This window comes from Kryptolebias marmoratus, linkage group LG8 (assembly GCF_001649575.2).
Source record: "Kryptolebias marmoratus isolate JLee-2015 linkage group LG8, ASM164957v2, whole genome shotgun sequence".
Lineage (NCBI taxonomy): Eukaryota > Metazoa > Chordata > Actinopteri > Cyprinodontiformes > Rivulidae > Kryptolebias > Kryptolebias marmoratus.
Window position 1 is genome coordinate 19582431 of NC_051437.1, and position 16115 is coordinate 19598545.

The 16115-nt window shown below is 40.8% G+C and overlaps 1 protein-coding gene across 2 annotated transcripts; it reads right to left on the reverse strand.

Annotated features, from left to right (window-relative positions):
- Positions 1 to 663: 663 nt before the first annotated feature.
- her9 (hairy-related 9) lies at positions 664 to 2627 on the reverse strand. 2 transcript variants are annotated; one of them, XM_017417613.3, is made up of 4 exons: positions 2300 to 2627; positions 2028 to 2123; positions 1846 to 1933; positions 664 to 1708 (listed from the first exon to the last, which is right to left on the reverse strand). In XM_017417613.3, exons 1-4 carry the CDS (start codon positions 2405 to 2407, stop codon positions 1128 to 1130), a joined length of 873 nt encoding a protein of 290 aa, XP_017273102.1. In that variant the 5' UTR covers positions 2408 to 2627; the 3' UTR covers positions 664 to 1127. The 2 variants fall into 2 exon arrangements, with proteins under 2 accessions (XP_017273102.1, XP_017273101.1); XM_017417612.3 differs by having other exon boundaries at positions 664 to 1711; positions 2300 to 2626.
- Positions 2628 to 16115: the final 13488 nt, after the last annotated feature.

Below are 16115 nucleotides of genomic sequence, written 5' to 3' on the forward strand. Positions count from 1 at the left end.
GGTTAAGATGGGTTTACGCAGGGATAAACATAAAGCTGGGGAGAGGAGAGCTTTTAATACTCGTGGGGGGAAAGACACCTAAACAGATGCGAGACCACGGATTTCTGTCTAATTTCATGTGCGAGTGAGAGAAACCTTCAAGTGATAAACGAGTTTCAGTTGCTGCAGCAAGTTTATCTAAGTTTCCTCGTTGCCACCTCTATGGGAGTGGAACTGAACAATTGATGCACAAAAGAAAGCGAGGATCCTTCCATATTCTTTCACTGAGGCAATCTGTTAGTGACATTAACCCCTGAGCGCATTTCCCAGGCTCATGAATAGGGTTTAAGACTTCTTAAAGCTCCCGCTGCATACAGGATGAGACGCCTTTCAAACTTTTAATTACCTTTATAGCAATAGAAAAATACACCCCCATTGTCCCAAGGAGCATTCTTTAAAAAAAAAAAAGAGGGGACAGATGTAGGAAGCTCCCGCCAAACTGGTGACAAGGTGGCCACTTGAAACTTTAGATCGAGGCTGAAACTGGGAACATGATCGATAAGTTTATTATCTCGCTTCAACGCCTCCGTGGCGCTTTTACGCACGGCTTCTAACACACAAAAGACAAAATTTCCAATTTAATAAAGTCTAAAACAGAAAAAATGATAGAATCAGGCTGTAAACAATGATGTCACAAATCTCATTTATTAAAACGTTTGGGTTATCACCCGACTTCATTGTTTTTTGTTTTTTTTTCTCTCTCTTTTTTAAACACAAAACAAAACAGAATATAAAACACAGCTTTGGTATAACAATCATTAACACCTCTGTACAAAACTAAACCCTTTCATAAAAAGTACTTCATAACAAAAGTTTTCTATAAATCTTTCATCTGCATCTTTACCGCCGACATCCAAATGTTGGAATCAACAATAAATTATATATATATATATATATATATATATATATATAAAATGAACCAAACATGCGCTATTTAAAGCAACACCTGTTCCATAAAACGAAACGTTCAGTGGAGGGGCACTGAGTGGTCTGAGGTACCATTCCGAAGTCACAGGTTTAAACCCCGCAACAGTTGCGTGTGTGCAGTCAGAGTCGAATGTTTTTAAAAGAGTCTCTGCTCCTTTCAGCTACCAAGGCCGCCATACGGGCTCGCTGCTCTCAGAGCCGGCGCTGACCCCCACCGGGCTGACCGCCTGGGGCCCCCCGGAGAAGGACGTCATGCCGTGGACCGGGGATGCTGCAGTCGGTGCCGCGCTTCCGTGCACCGGACTGGAGTTCACCGCCACGGGAACCCCTGCGTTGGCGTACAGGGGGATGACGGGCGCCGTGGCGGAGGCGAAGGCCGGGTTGGGGATCAAGAAGGCAAACTGTCCGTCCGTTGCGGGCACCAGCTGGAACCCGCCAAAGACCTTAGGGGACACGGCCTCCACAGGGCTGAGCTTGGAGCCCATGGGCGCACCGCTGATGGGCAGAGAGGACGGCAGCTGCACGTGGAGCGGCTGCGCCAGGTGCGCCTGCTGGGCCGGGGCCTGCTGCGGGTAGTTCACGGGAATCATCTGGCCCATGCAGCTAGACAGGTGGCTGAGGAGCCTGGATCTCACCTCCACGCTCACCCCCTCGGAGGTGGACAGGAAGCGGGTGACCTCGTTCATGCACTCGTTGAAGCCGGCTCTGTATTTGCTCATGACTGTGGCGTCTGCAGAGAGGGCTGCTACAACCAGAGATAGAGAGAGAGAGGGCAGGAAGAAGGAAACAGGATATTAGTGACGCTTTTGCGGCTCCATCTGCAAAGTGGTGGTTTTAATCAGCTCTTCCGATCGATTTGTAAAGATGAAATAAGCTTACCGCTCATCTGCACACGCTGCAAGTTTCTCAAGTGCTTCACCGTCATCTCCAGGATGTCTGCTTTTTCCAGCTTGGAGTGTCTGGAGCTCTGCGGGGAATAAAAACATAACAAGTTGAGTTTACACTTCCGAGACACGATAAAAGGAGACCATGAAGCGGAGTGAAGACTTGATCCGACTTACATCTTTCTTGAGTGCGTCCAGGATGAGAGTCTTGAGCTGCAGAAGGCTCTCATTTATTCTCGCTCTCCGGCGTTTTTCCATAATAGGTTTGGAAGACTGAAAGAGAAAATCATCGCACATTAGAAAAATATTTGCTTTGCAGGTTGCGTGTGATTGGTTTAGCCTGCAACACGTCTAACAAACTTTTCACCTGAATGTCATTTGTCTAAAGTTTACGCGTTTAAAGACATATAACTTTTAACTTTATAAAAATAAATAAATACTGTCCTTACTTTTCTATGCTCGCTGGCATTTTTGGGTTTGTCCGGTGTGTGTGATCCGTTAGCAGGAGCTCCGGCAATCGGAGATGCCGTCTGCTTTTCCATAGTGTCAGCTGGCATTATTGATCAAACCAGGCAAAAAAAGAAAAAGAAAAAGTAAATCCTCTTTGTCCAAAATTTTTAAAAAAGGAAGAAGGTCAGAATGACTTGGTGTCACATATAAAGATTCGCCTGCTGTTCCGCCTGTGATCACAGAGCTGTCATCTGAGTCCGGGCTGCGTGCGGTGCGCCGCGCACACTGACTCAGCTCCAACTGGTGCCGCCGACACACGCCGCCGCCGCGGTACTTATAGGCGGCTCGCGTGCTCCCAGTTCGTGTGAAACCCTCTCTGCATTCTTTCCCACACTCGTCTCAGCCAATGGCAGCGCGGACTCACCCATTGGGCGCGGGGCAGACCGCTGATTGGACAACACCCCCGCGGGCCGTCGGTCACGCGCTGCTCAATCAGCCCTGCAGGGACAAACAACAAAGCGGAGCGAGCGGCCGCGGCAGCGGCGGCCGGGCTGGGCCCGCGAGCGATAAGGAGGGGAATGCGCTGGATGTTTGCCTCCAACTTTGCTGCCCGTGTGTCAAAAATGTTATGCTGCTTGGTGTTTGTGCGCGCGGGCGCACGTGCGTTTGAAGAATGCTGTTATTCGTGTGCGTTTTTAGTTGACAAACTAGACTTTTGTCTTTATTTCATTATAGATCTTTCACATTAATGGCAGCTCATAAGGCGTCAGGTGTGTTATTCACATTAACATCAAGAATAAATCAACAAGAATACAAGTCTCCAAAACCTGAAAACAAATACTTTCTGTCTAATTTAAGACACCTCGTGCGCCTCAAAGTAGGCATCTGTGATGGCACGCGAGGCGGTCCGCAGCGGCACGCACCCGAGCCAATGGCATGCGGCCATCTTATGCAAATGAGGCAGCGCTCTCTCTGATTGGCTGCGAGACCAGCTCCGTGTCAATCATCCCCGAAACAGGAGCCGCTCTCAGAGGGATGGCGACGGTGGAGAAGGGGTGGGGTGTGGAGGTGGAGGTGGGGAGGGTCACATCTGTCCGCGTGCCATTCGCGCACAGTTTTCTCGGTTCTGCGCTGAGCACGTGCCTTAACTTGCAGATTACAGCTTGCAGACCGAGGAGGCCTCATAAAGGACGGTAATCTGCGGACATTACCGTCATCACACTTGAATAGAACAGAATATAAGAGAATAAAATCATCTTTTTCTAGTCTTGCGAGATTGTGTTCCCCTCACTTTTTTTAGACTGAATTCATGTTATCAAGACGGTTAAAAATCCAAATTAACTAAGTCAGTATATAGTAACAGGTATGTATCCAGAAGTATTTTTCTGGATGAGTTAAACAAAAAAGATATTTAGAAATGTTTAAAAGTTTAACAATCAAAACATGAGACTCCTGTGGATGTTTTAAAAAATGTGTGGCGGAGGAGGGCGCCATCTAGTGGCTTATTTTGCAAAAGTCAACTAACTGAAGATCTCAGGCTTTAAATGTTTTTACAAAAAAATGAATACTACATGTTGACCTTTTTATTAGATTATTGCATTGCTGTCTGCTGCTTAAAGGCTAAAGATGGGCGATAATGTTATCGCTTATGTCTGGGTGTTCGTCTGTCTTTAGCGTTAGCAAAATATCTTATGAACCCATGGATAGATTTTAATGGAACTACTATAAAGCAATCATTAGATGTGCACCTACAACTGATAACATTTGGAGTCAATCCAATTCAAGATGGCCGCCACAGCTGAGCTACATTAGCAACACAAAGACGACTCTAACTCAGTCAAGTTTACAGATATTGAGCTAAAATGTGGTGTGGTAGTAGCTGAGAGTCATACTATGAGTGTGACATCTTCTAATTCCCCAACAGATTGTGCATAATGGTTTTTGTTTTTTTTTGTTTGTTTTAACAAAACAACTCCATCAGTTCTCATTAAAGATGATTTTTGTTTAAAACTCAGGCCCGAAAGGCAGAGGGCAATGTGGATTCCTTTAAGAAATGCAAGATTTTAAATTCATAATTGTTTTCACTAAACATTTCTTGTATAAATATGTTTGATGATGAGAATTACAGTGCTTCTTTTCAATGTAGTCACTTTTCTGTTTATCAGTGCTTCTAATCTTATGTTGAATCTTTCAGAACGTTTTCTAAACTTTCTTTTAATTCTCTCTGTTAATTTCTTTTTCTTGTATGAATGAAGCAGAAACACCCAGAATGGAACTGAACATCAGCAGAGAGAATGAAGGATTATTTTATATTCTCACTGACCACAAGGTGGCGCATCCCTGCTCCCAAGGAGAGCACTTCTAATGAACCTGTGACAGTAAAACACATATAATGTAGATATTGTTGTGTCTGGAAGTGTGGCACAGACTGAAATAAGGTAAACTGCAGCTGGGAGGTAAGAGCAGAGATAAATTCTCTAGAAACCTGTTATTTACTCACTAAACAAAAAACATTTTGATTATAGTTTAAAATTAAAACATGCACTTTGTTCATATACAAAAAAGCTACAAAGACAAAGTTTTATATAACTACTGGGTATAAATTTTGTACCCCAAATGTTGAATACTTACAGGTTTTGGAACAACAAATATTGCCTTCTAGATCTTTTGCAGTGAAAATTTGCTTTATTTCCAAATTCTGCACATATTGAAACAACATGTCACACAGAGGTCCAGTTACTAAACTGACCTGCCTGCAGTCCAGACCAGTCACCCTCAGGAAACATTTGGAAGAAAGGCAAACTAGAAATGTGATAAACTAACTTTAAAACGCGAAAGCTAAAGGTTAAAAAGTAACATCTGAAGTTGATCGACTGGGTCTGGTAACGCAGACACAGCTGCTTCCGTCGTCAGGATGCAGATTAAAACTCCCAACAGCAGACTTCCGTGTTAGCTCTGCAGGCCTTCTGCAACAATAGGAGAATTACAAATTTCAGGGAAGAAAAGATGTCAAAGTAATCTTCGAACTGATCGCAAAGTCTGTTACACTCTCCTGCCCAGTTGTGTGTTGCAGCAAGCCAAAAGTAATAAAAGTTTCTCAAGCCCTGCTTCAGTCCAGTCTTAGTGGAGTAAAAGTCATTGTTTGGTGGCTCCTGTGCCCCCCCCCCCCATGGGTGAGCTCTGCTGGGGCATGCCGGACACTTTTTTACCCAGGATCCTGAGTCTCAAGAGCCAGCTGTGTGTACTTGGGCTCACATTGCCTTCATTTGCTTTCGAATCGGCCCAAATGAAGCAGGCCTAATTCTACAGAGTGCCACAGAGATTACACAACCGCTCCCTGCAGCGGCGGGCTTAATGGGGTTTTAATTTAATAATTCTCTATACGCAAAGAAACACCTGCTGAATCCGATCTGAAGTCAGAGCAAGTTCTGAAAGTCTTCATGTTTCAGCGATTCCCCCCTCCTCATCAAAGATAAAGGCGAAGACGAAAAGAACAGAACTGAAAGAAGCTTTCTGAGTGACTCTGTCATTAGAGCATCATTAAAGCTGATGCCGACGTTTCTGGACCGAGGAATGTGGAGAACAGAAACTGCTGATGATCCACATTCACCAGACAAGAGCCAGAAGTACTTGCCTTTGACTTGGCTTTATGAGACGGAGGTCTGCAGGAGGAGATGTCGGGGGAGATGAAAGAGGCCCAAAAGGAGAGGGAAGCTGTGTTTGCAGATTTAGCAGAGTTCAGTAGTCTGTTGTCCACATTCGCTCAGAGCTCAGCAGCTCCTTTTGACGGCTGCCTGCTTAATTTGTTGTTGTACAATGAGTCTGTGCACTTCTTCAAATCCACGAGGGAGAGTCAATTATATCTGTATTAGCTGGTGTTGGCTGGGCAATCCCTTTACACACACTCCTAAATCAAGTGCTATATAGGTGATGTGTTTACAACAATGGATCTCCAGCGCTGAGTAGTTACAATGCCTGTTTGGGTGGCTTTTGATTTGTTTCAGCACCCAGGTGCTGCAAAAGACAGGATGCTGAAAAACAGTGGAATAATATCTTTTTGTTACTAATTTAATTAAATCCCTTTAATGTTGTTGTGGACAGGATTTGTTTTTAATTTGATGTTTTTACAGGGACCAAAATAATGCTCGTTGCCTGAGATATTTTCACTTTACGATTCTTCTTGAACATTTCGAAGAGAAAGAAAAAGACTTTTTGAGTAATGTTCCACCACAGCTAGTCAGAGCGGCATCAAAATCAAAGTGGATTACTGTCATCTTTAAACAATTATAATCTTAAAAAGTTCATAGCAGTTCATACAAATGCTATTTTATAAACCTTTACACCACCATCAATGCCACAATAAACAGTTATTTACATACAATTTTATGGTTATTTGCAAAGGCAAATAGCAGCAGCAGCGGCCCTTTACTGGAATATAATATTTCTGCTTATAAAACCCTGTCATAAAGTTGAGAGCAGCATAAAGATTTTTAAAATACAGCATTTAAAGGACAACTGCAATGAAAGCTTTGAGACTGGAGTTGTTTTAAAACAGCGTCTTGTCTCCACTTGACCCTAAAACAAGTAAGATATTAATTGTTCATAACATTTTCACAGACTCCCTTTTCAAGAGTTTTCTTTTATTTGTAAGGCATTTTTGGTGCGCAAATATAAATGGTGTAAATCTTTCCTCCTCCAGTGGTGGCGCTTGATGAAAATAAGGACACAATCATTTGACGTTGTTTCCAAAGTGGAGGTGACAGCTGGAGTTCAAAGGTCCTGTTAGGACCAGTTCTTGCTGTGAAGCTTCTGAAATCCAAGCAGATCTCAGGCTCCTGATGCCATATTTCACCCTAAGGCCTTTTCTACACGGAAACACGGGTTTTCCAAAAATAATCTTTTTTATTTTCATTCCTAAAAATATCCTCACAAACACGGCACCGTTTACAGAAATGTCTTCTTCCACACAGAAAGAAAGAAAGCTACTCAAAATGCTGAAGAGAGTATGCCAGGCCTGTATGTGGAGCTGCACCACAAAATCACAACAAAAAACAGAAAAAAGGCGTGGAGTACACACATAAAACATGCATGGTGCGAAATGTAACAAGAAGAAGACAAGGACAACCTCAGGTGATAGGTTAAATCAGAGGTGGGACTTTGACGTCCTTTTCAAAAAGTTGCATTTTGGCTGTTTTTACAAAATCCACAAGAGTGGCATGTCAAGATTTTTTCACTGTTAAACCCGTTTTCAAGGCTCCTCTAATGTAAAAAGCATTAAGGTTAACAAATTCCTGTGAGAGATTTAATTGGAGGTGCTGGCAAACGACACGAGGGGACTCATGTGCACTGTGATAACATATTTTTCAAACATGAGAGTGGCCAGGTGCATTAAAGTTTCAGCTGGTGTTAAAACAATTTTCCTGTTCAGCGAATCCTTGTTTGATGTATTGTTAATGCACCAGGGTGCTTTACGAGAACTCAAACATCTGAATAAATGAATATGAATTTGGGAATATTTCTCATGGCATTGCAGGGGCGCCTGCCTTCAGTCAAAAGCTGAATGTTTGCACTACAAACGTGAGGGAAAATGGTAGGTTTTTTTATGGACTTTCATTTTTATTCTTCCCTAATCTCATTACTCCCTTAGCTGTTTTCATACCTGCAGGGGGAAAAAAAAACCTCTGTGATCAATTATATTTGCCTCACTTTTCAAGCAGCTTGTCATCTTGCCATCTGTAGACCAGCATGTCCAGTACAATGTGGTGTTTTCACTGGGCCTCTGTGGCTTTCTGAACAGGGAGAGAGAGACCCTTTTCTCTCGTTTCTCGCCCCGACTCAAGGCTTTCTTCTCCTCTTTTAAGTGGGCTGTTGATGAGGTTAGTCTAATCAGATTAAGTCAACTCGCATTGGCCTCTGCAGTTTGTTTTCCTCCCAAAAGCGTCCTGACATCTCCTATACTCTTCCTTTATCCTTCTCTTTGCACTTTTCATCCAGGCTTTCACCCAAAAACCCCCTTTCAGCAGAGGTCCCAATGGACTCCTTTATAAACAGCAGTTCCCCCAATGATATAGGTTATTTAGAATGGGTCACTAGATCGCAATACATGGGAAAGGTCTTTAAAGTTGTGCAGTGACGCATTTGGACATTTCCACTGGTGTCTGTGTGAATGCCAGAGATTAGGTAAACACAAAGCGCTAAATCGAATTTTGAGAATTGCTGGAACATTTAATTTGATTCCTGAATAAATGTTTGAGGGTTGTTTTGTAAACTACAAGACTAATGCAATCTCCACTTTTATCTACACGCTTGGATAGAGAGTAGGGCTTTTATGGCTCACTTGTTAAGTAGTTTTTAAGTGAAATAACTAAGATTTATAACATATTTTAGAACGTGCGACTGCTGATTGGAGGGCCCTCAAATCAAAGATTATGTCAATGTTATGGCTTCTCTTGAAAGTCCAACTTTGTTATATTAGTGGATTTTGAATTTGTTGTTATGGCTTGAAGACTTCTATTATTATGAAAGTAAATACTTGTCACCCATTGCTATGAAAGGCAGGCAATTGTGTAGCTGCCTGTATTTCTATTTGTTTGTCTGTTAGCAAAATAGCTCATGAAACAGTGAACAAGTTTTAATGAAACTTTCAGAAAGTAATCAGTAGACGTACATCTACAAGTCATTCACTTTTGGACTCAACCAGATTCAAGATAGTTGCTACAGCTGATTGACTATAGCAAACACAAAAATGGTTATAAATTGGTCGATTTTACAGATATTGAGCTAAGATTTGGTATGGTAGTAGCTCGGCCTTTAATTTGATTATGAACAGTAGTGAGGTAAATGTACAATTTCACAGTTGCTCATGAGTTGTGCATTTCTTTATAAGGATCTTCAAACAATTCAGAGTCAGATTTGACAAGATGAGGGACCTCGATGAGGAAACAGTTTGTGACGTTTCTGATCTCAGTGATGTTTTTGTTTTTTCTTAAAATTTCCCCTGTCTGATTTGCGAAGTCACTCAGATAAGAATAACCCTCCACCCACCGTCACCACCAAATTGTATCTGGGCAGAAACTTCATTCCCCTCGCTAATAACAGGCTTACAAAGACAATGAGCACAATACGTATAGAGGAGGTCTTTTCACATGACTTCAGAGCCCCCCTCCCTTAGAAAAGACATGGCTGCCCACTGGCTGAATGGGGGTGTTGTGGAACCATTTCAAGCTAATGGATCAGAGAGACTGTCCACTTAATTACATTACAGCGTTTCAGCAGGCCTTTGAGCTCCATGCTTGCAGCTTGGCCGCACCACAGCGCTTCTTTCATCGCACCACAGAGGAATTTGCTATGACAGATATGGGCCCTTCTGGACACTCCTGAACAAGGCTGCACTCCATGAGACTGGCAACCCCCACCCCCTCTTTTCCCCCTCTTCATACAAGTTTCTAGATTTAAAGCAGAAGTTGAGGGCTCAACGGCAAAAGGTCAAACATGGAGGGTAAATAAATGTGAAATATGGGTGTTTGTTTTTTCCCTGTTAACTCGATTTAGCCAGTTTATCATTTATAATATTATATAAATGGTATGACTACAATAATAAAATGCTAAATCTGTGACAAAAAGTACAAAATGTTTTGATGATTTAGCTCTGGATTTGATCACCTCAAACATTAGGGATTTGTTTATATTTTAATTTGACCTTCCTTCATCTTAAATTAGATACATATACTCTTTTAATTTTTATTGATGAGTGAAGCATACCTATTTTAATATCATATAATTGTCTAATTAACAGGTTAAAAAAAACATTTATGTGAGGACAGTGTAGTTTATATTAACTGTCCCAATAAAATCTTCATACACATAAAAACAAAATAAGAATCCACCTGTCATTTAACCATCACAAAGGCTATCCCTTCTTTAATGGCCCTAAATAAAGGACAAATGTTTTCAGTAGTGCAGGAGCCATATTATAACCTATTTTAAAAACAAGCCAGACATCTTAGTACATGATTAGATTATTAACATTGAACTTCTTATATTTAGTTAGTATGTTACTGTACTGATACAACTACAGTACCTTTCGGGCTTTTTAAAAGTGATCAGATTGGTTTTAAAGTTGTTTAACTCACAAAAACCAACAGGACATGTTGTAATAAATCTGAAACACTATCATTGCTTTTAAAATTACCACTGACGCTTCTTCAGTAAGCAAATAAGTTTGGAAACTACAGTTCAGTGTATTTGTCATCTTGACATGCTTCTTTTGAACCTGAATCTTGCATCTCACTGGGCTGCGACTGTTGGCAACTAGTTGGAGACACAAAGTAGAAAGAAATAAAGCAAATTTTTGCTTGGAATAACACTGAGTTGGTGCGTATGACGCATTTGTTTATGGGCAAAATTGCAAATAAATTGCAACTTTTGATCATCATTCCTATGAATGATGTGCAGTTTCTTTGGGGTCATAATTTATTCACAAAGTGGCATCATTATGTTTCAGTTGGATTGCAATTTATTCTCTTGTGTCAGACATAATTTGGTTTCATAGGTTTCCAAACCCTTCTTAAGCTGTTTCACATTCCTCACACTTTCGGACTCCTTCAATGCTGTTTGCATTTTGTGGCCAACCATCACAACCCAGTAAGATACTTCATGAAATGTTAGATATAAAATTATGCTTCAGTGTTTAACTTCCTCCACATTGATCAAATTCTGACCATTAACACAAATATTTGGTAAAATACTTTCTTGTGAAATACTTCAAATTGTGACATGAGGCATGAAGATGTGAACAAACTGTTACTTTGTCCTTTACATGTGACAACTTAACAGCTAATTGTTCAGCATATTTCCCATGTGTATAAATAATCATGTCATCTGCATACATTAAAAGAAGGCATTACTGCTATTTAAGTTTTTTTTTTTTTACCAACTAAAAGCGTGATTGTAAACAGCAAATCCACACAAGGAAAAATGAGGCAGAAAATTACCGTTCTTTTCCTCCTTTGGCCTTAAATTGAGCTTGTGTCTAATCTATTCCACCCAAACCAAACACATCTAATGGAGAACAAGACTTCTCACAGGCTGTGGTGAATAAGTCAAACAGACAAACACAATGCAGAAAAAGGAACGTTTGTTGCTGCATTTACATACTGGCTCCTCGGTCAAACGGGATTTCTAAAAGCACCCTTCCAAATCTTCACAAGCCAAATTATTTAAATTTAGACTGATGTCCTCTCAGTTCATGACCAAGAGTGTCGTTTCCACACAAAAGTCACAGTCTGTATGCCTACAGATCGGGCGGAAAATACCTCAAAATAATACACACAAAGCAGCAGTTTTGAGATTTCCCCTCTCGATTATATACCACATTAAAGGTGCCATTGATCTTTTTGTTCAGTTTTGTTAGTTAAAGCTTGGCTATCTCGTTCTTCTCCATAAAAATGACTCCTTTTATGTGGGAGCAAAATCAATGCAAATTAATCCTTTATTCATTTCCGTGTGAATAATTCAAGTCTTTGCACTTTTGTCCGGGGGCCTGTGAGCTCAACAAAATCATAAGAAAGGTGGAGAATGTGAGCGTTTATTGGCCAGTGGAAAGAAGAGATGACCCTGTTCGCGGGTGACAAAGACTCCTTTATGGCGTTGGTGTGAACCTATGAAACAGGGGTATTCCACTCTGACTGACCAGCACCGCAGGAGATCCAACAAGTGTGAAGATGGTGCCCCAGTAAGACCAACTCTTTTATTACACAAAGAAGGGCTGGAGAACCAAAAGGAGGGGGAAAAAAAAATCATAATCACTGCTTGTTCTTTAGTGCGGATTTTGTGTAATGGTCAGTGGCTGTGTGCCAGACTGTCTCTGACACTTCTATTTTATTAACTTAATACATTACAGACAAATATTTCAAAACTGGGATCTTGTTTTGGCATTTAGAATTAAGATGATTATACACATGAGATCATATTCTTGGAGAACTCTTAATGTGCAGGGTTCAGGGAGTCCTAATCCATTTTATGTTTAAGAAATTCAAATGTATTTGTATTTCACAAATAAAACTGTTAAAACAACTTTAGAAAATCTTATGGACTTGAAATATTCACCAGTTTATTGCTCCTTTGCCAGAATAAATCTGACACAGTCAAAACTAAAATTAAACAAGTTTTATCACCTTAAAATTTGATTTCACAGTCTTGCTTTTGTTACTTCTGTAATATCTTTGTGTCTCTGTGTGTTTGTCTGAAGCCAGGAGCCACTCTGAGAACAAAAGGTGCTGAGTTTGTATGGAAGACAGTGGAGCTTATTATTCCTTATTCCTTGGTCGAAACTTTAATATTACAGTTTTTACAGTTTAAACTCTGCGCGTCCCTTTTAAAGTCAGAGGTTAAACAAAGCACACAGAATATATAAGCACAAGGTGATGGATTATTTTTCTATACCTCTTTGAAAGAAATGTTGGTTATTGCTAAAATATTGGGTGAAACTGTCATAATTTGGGTGTCTGGTTTGGGTTTTATTATGGTTTAGAGTAGTTTTTGGTTATTCAGTATTATGTAATTCTTGTATTATCATGGTCCTCAATTGTATATTCCAACTTCTTTCTTACTTGTTAATCATCCCTTCCTGTATATATGCAGGTGTCAAAATATTAGTAATGGGACTAACAGCTCTTTTCTGGGAACTGGATAATTTGGTTCAGCTCCTCAAATAAATAAAAACTGTCAAACGGCTTACAGTTTGGGACCTAAAAGAGATGACTCAGAACCGGCTCTGAGATGGCTCTATCAGTTTCCAAATGACTCTCTAAAATGACAAAAACTAAACAGAGAAGTGATCAAGATGAGTTCAAGACTCCTGCTACAACTCTGCGGATATTTTAAGAGAAAATATGTAGCACAAATCCTTCGAACAAGTTCAAAATTGAAGCAACAGGACTGCAAGCCTCTGCGACTCATGAAAGGAAACTGAGAACCACCAGGAACGTTTTGAGACGTTTTGGAGACTCCCTTGCAAATGCTGCTTTAAAAAATAGTCTCCAACAAGTGAGCCCAGTGAGATACTGGCTTTATTTGTGGTCATTTCTAACATCATCCCATCATCAAAGCCTCTTCTGAACCCCAAACACCACCACCCTTCCATGTCCCTGTGATGTGGAGATTCACACAAATCACACTAAGTGTCCTCCCTTTAACTTATTATTTTGGGCCAAACATTGCAGAGAAGCCTGTTTGTGTCTGTGAAAACACACGTATCAATCACATCAAACGCTCAGGAAACAAAGGTGGAGGCTGGCAGCGTCAGACAAACATTCCCATTAGTCACTGCTCTCCCTTGTGTCACGTCCCAGACGAATGAAGACTTGTTTGCTCTGGATCATCTCTCACACACTGTAAAAGCAAAAGGCACTGTGTGGTCATTTACAGCAAACACAGATCAAAGACCAACACAAAGTGGACTTCTGTTTCCTAAGGCTCCGTGTGGCACAACCTTTTTTCCTCTCAGGGCCCTCTCACTCAATCTTCCCACACTCATATTCAGACTCGCCATTACCGGGGTCTGAAAAGTGTCGTTTTTAGCTCTCGCCCTCGTGTTCCCCGTCCTTGTCACGTCCACGGCCCCCCTGCCTGGTACTGACCCACGCTGCAGACTCCCTCTGCCCCCTCAGTGCCCCCCAATCCCCCTCCCACCCTGGGAAGAAGAGGCCCTCTCCGGAGATAAAACTGGGGCTCATTAGCAGAGCCCACCTGGAGGCTGGAAGGGGACTGACAGGGGACGGAGGGGGCCAAGGCCTTGATGTGTTGGCTGAGAGCAGACAGCGGGGATGAGATCTCTGTGGCGTTGTGCAACACGGCACAGAACCCCCATCGAACAGTTGAACTTAATCCATGGGATTGTCCACTTGGCAAAGACACGCCTCACTCTGTCTGTCAACGGCTCCTTCTAATCTGAGTCACACAGTCATTTTAGAACGGTTTGTCTTGATGGTATCAACAGTGCAAACAGCTACAGAAAGAAAAAGCTTTTCTGTTCTTTGAAGACTTTGAACTTTCTGCAAAGTCAAATCTAACCAGTGGCTTGGTACTGCCTCGTCCTCGTTCTGAACCGTGTCTCAGTCTTGTTTGGGGGGAGGGGTGCTTTTCTGTGTGTGTGTGTGTGTGTGTGTATTTACTTCAACAGAGCTGATGCTGAAGTACGCCTGTGTCTCAGAGTTTGTACTGGATCTCCTGTGGTCGATCGACCCGTGTCAAAAGAGACACAAAGGGTTTCCCCTGAGGGGACAGCGGGTCCACTGAGTCACGTGGCTCCGGTCCTGCAGGCTCAGAAGAGTCCTGTTTGAAAGCACAGCAGCTACAACTATATTAGACATGTATTTTTTTTTCAAGGATTTTAAAATTATAGTTTGGATAAACAGTTGTTATTTATATGCAGAGTCAAAACAATCTAAAGAAAATCAGAACTGCAGGTGATTTTCTTCTGAAACAGCATCAGTTTAGTCTTTGTAGACATTGTGGAGAAATGTAGCTTGTTCCACATAAAAATACTTGAACATTAAAGACAAGCTGTGGGAATGGTGAGTCTCCTAAATAATTCTATATAACACCATTTCATTTTGGATAGTTTTACAGGATCATCTAACTTCAGTTACTTAATATTCATGTGTTTTTGTATCAGTTTACTGGAAAGGAAATAAATACAGATATTGGAGTAAAAAAGATTTTAATCCAAGTTTCCTGTTTAAGTCCATTTTTCACTTTATTTCTTTATTCATTTTTACTCTTTCATATCTTCCTGAATACTAGTAGTTCAAATTTGTCCTCTGTCGAGGACATTGGTAAACCCGAATATCTCTCCCACCCACTGCATACTACTGAATTAACTCCTTTTGTTATCTACAGAAGACATTTAAGGCTTTTCAATGATACCAAAACAGAAGGAGTGGGGATGATTACCTTCCAAAGATTGATTGGAATTTTTAAAAAAATGTAATTGGACAATATTTTTTTCCAGGTAATCGGGAGGATATTTGTTTTTCACCTTTTGGTTTCACTCATTATTTGGTTAGGTTTAAGCATCAAAGTACTTGGTTAGAGTTAGAAAACATAACTTAACCAAATATTACATGTTAGAAAACTGAGTCCTGCCTCATAATTTCTTTAAACAGCTGCAAACCATAAAAAAAACTTCTGTTTGCAATAAATATATCTGAAATTTGTGCTAAAAGTCGCAACAAAGTGGATGTCTACGTGTGCAAATAAAAGAAAATATTTTTAGTGATGTTTTTACCAACAATGAGCACAATTTCACAACTCCCTTGTTTCCTGGCTCTTGTTATTTTCTTATGAAACAGCTTAAGCAAACATTGTTATATTAGTTCCCAGTTTTCATTTTTTAATCTGATGTTTTGACAGTGAAACCAAGTGAACAGAAAGCAGAAATACTGTTTTTTGTGAATGTCTGTACATCTAAACCCAGGAACAAAAACAGTTTTTTGTTGTTGTTGTTATTTTAAATATACTGTACAATCTAAATGTTTACCTGTATTTATTGTTAATTGTAGTGTTTCCTGTTGTTGCTCTAAAGTTGTTTTCAATAATGTCTGAATACCCACATTGAACACAACTGAAAGCTGATGTTATGGTTTTATTCATCTGGTTAAAATAGCAGAAATGTGGCTCTGTCAAATCATGTGGGAACTTTTACAATAAATCCAACTTTTGTAAGTCAAATTCCTCCCTTCTTCTTCACAATGAGACAATAAACTTTTGGTCCTGGGTTTGTTGGATCAAAGAGGAAAATTTCTGTGCTGCTGG

Bases quoted from the DNA above. Each gene is read 5' to 3' on its own strand.
- her9 (XM_017417612.3), bottom strand. From the start codon at position 2,407: ATGCCAGCTGACACTATGGAAAAGCAGACGGCATCTCCGATTGCCGGA. The intron at 2,124-2,299 runs GTAAGGACAGTA...TTTCTCTTTCAG, and splicing joins ATGCCAGCGAGCATAGAAAA to TCTTCCAAACCTATTATGGA. The intron at 1,934-2,027 runs GTAAGTCGGATC...TATTCCCCGCAG, and splicing joins TGGACGCACTCAAGAAAGAT to AGCTCCAGACACTCCAAGCT.